Here is a 672-nt window from a genome sequence, read left to right on the forward strand (position 1 = left end):
TCCAGGAGCCTCTACATCATGTGTCAAATCCCAGTCTTCTGCTGGGTCACTGCTGAAGTTCTGGATCACATGTTGGCCACAGACCAGAGAGAACAGCTGCCGATGACCATGACTGGCCTATACTCACACTTACTGCTGGACCAGACAAAGAGGAAGAACGAGAAGTATGAGGGACCTGAGACAAGTTCACAAGAGCTGACAGAGGCTGACAGGGAACTTCTTCTGAAGCTGGGGAAGCTGGCGTTTGAGCATCTGGAGAAAGGAAACATCATGTTCTACCAAGAAGACCTGGAGGAGTGTGGTCTTGATGTCAGAGAGGCCTCGATACACTCAGGAGTCTGTACAGAGATCTTTAAAGAAGAGTGTGCGATCTTCCAGAAGACTGTCTACAGCTTTGTTCATCTGACCATTCAGGAGTTTCTGGCTGCAGTCTACTTTTTCCACTGTTACACAAACAGGAAAACAGACATAGTTGATGAATTCCTAGGTAATTATTGTTATTCTCAATCATTCGTCAATGATACAGCTGATGATGAGGATGACAACGATGGAGACATGGACAATGGCCGATCTCTTGATGTCTTTCTAAGGAGAGCCATGAACAAATCCTTAGAGAGTAAAAACGGCCACCTGGACCTGCTTGTTCGCTTCCTTCATGGTTTCTCTCTAAAG

General features: G+C 46.1%; 1 protein-coding gene across 1 annotated transcript; it reads left to right on the forward strand.

Moving 5' to 3' along the window:
- Positions 1-7: 7 nt before the first annotated feature.
- LOC113745091 (protein NLRC3-like) lies at positions 8-658 on the forward strand (the record flags this gene model as incomplete). The annotated part of the gene is made up of 1 exon (XM_027276549.1): positions 8-658. A coding segment is annotated over exon 1 (640 nt), but the record flags the coding sequence as incomplete, so codon positions are not given.
- Positions 659-672: the final 14 nt, after the last annotated feature.

Source organism: Larimichthys crocea, unplaced genomic scaffold, assembly GCF_000972845.2.
Source record: "Larimichthys crocea isolate SSNF unplaced genomic scaffold, L_crocea_2.0 scaffold43721, whole genome shotgun sequence".
Classification (NCBI taxonomy): Eukaryota; Metazoa; Chordata; class Actinopteri; family Sciaenidae; genus Larimichthys; species Larimichthys crocea.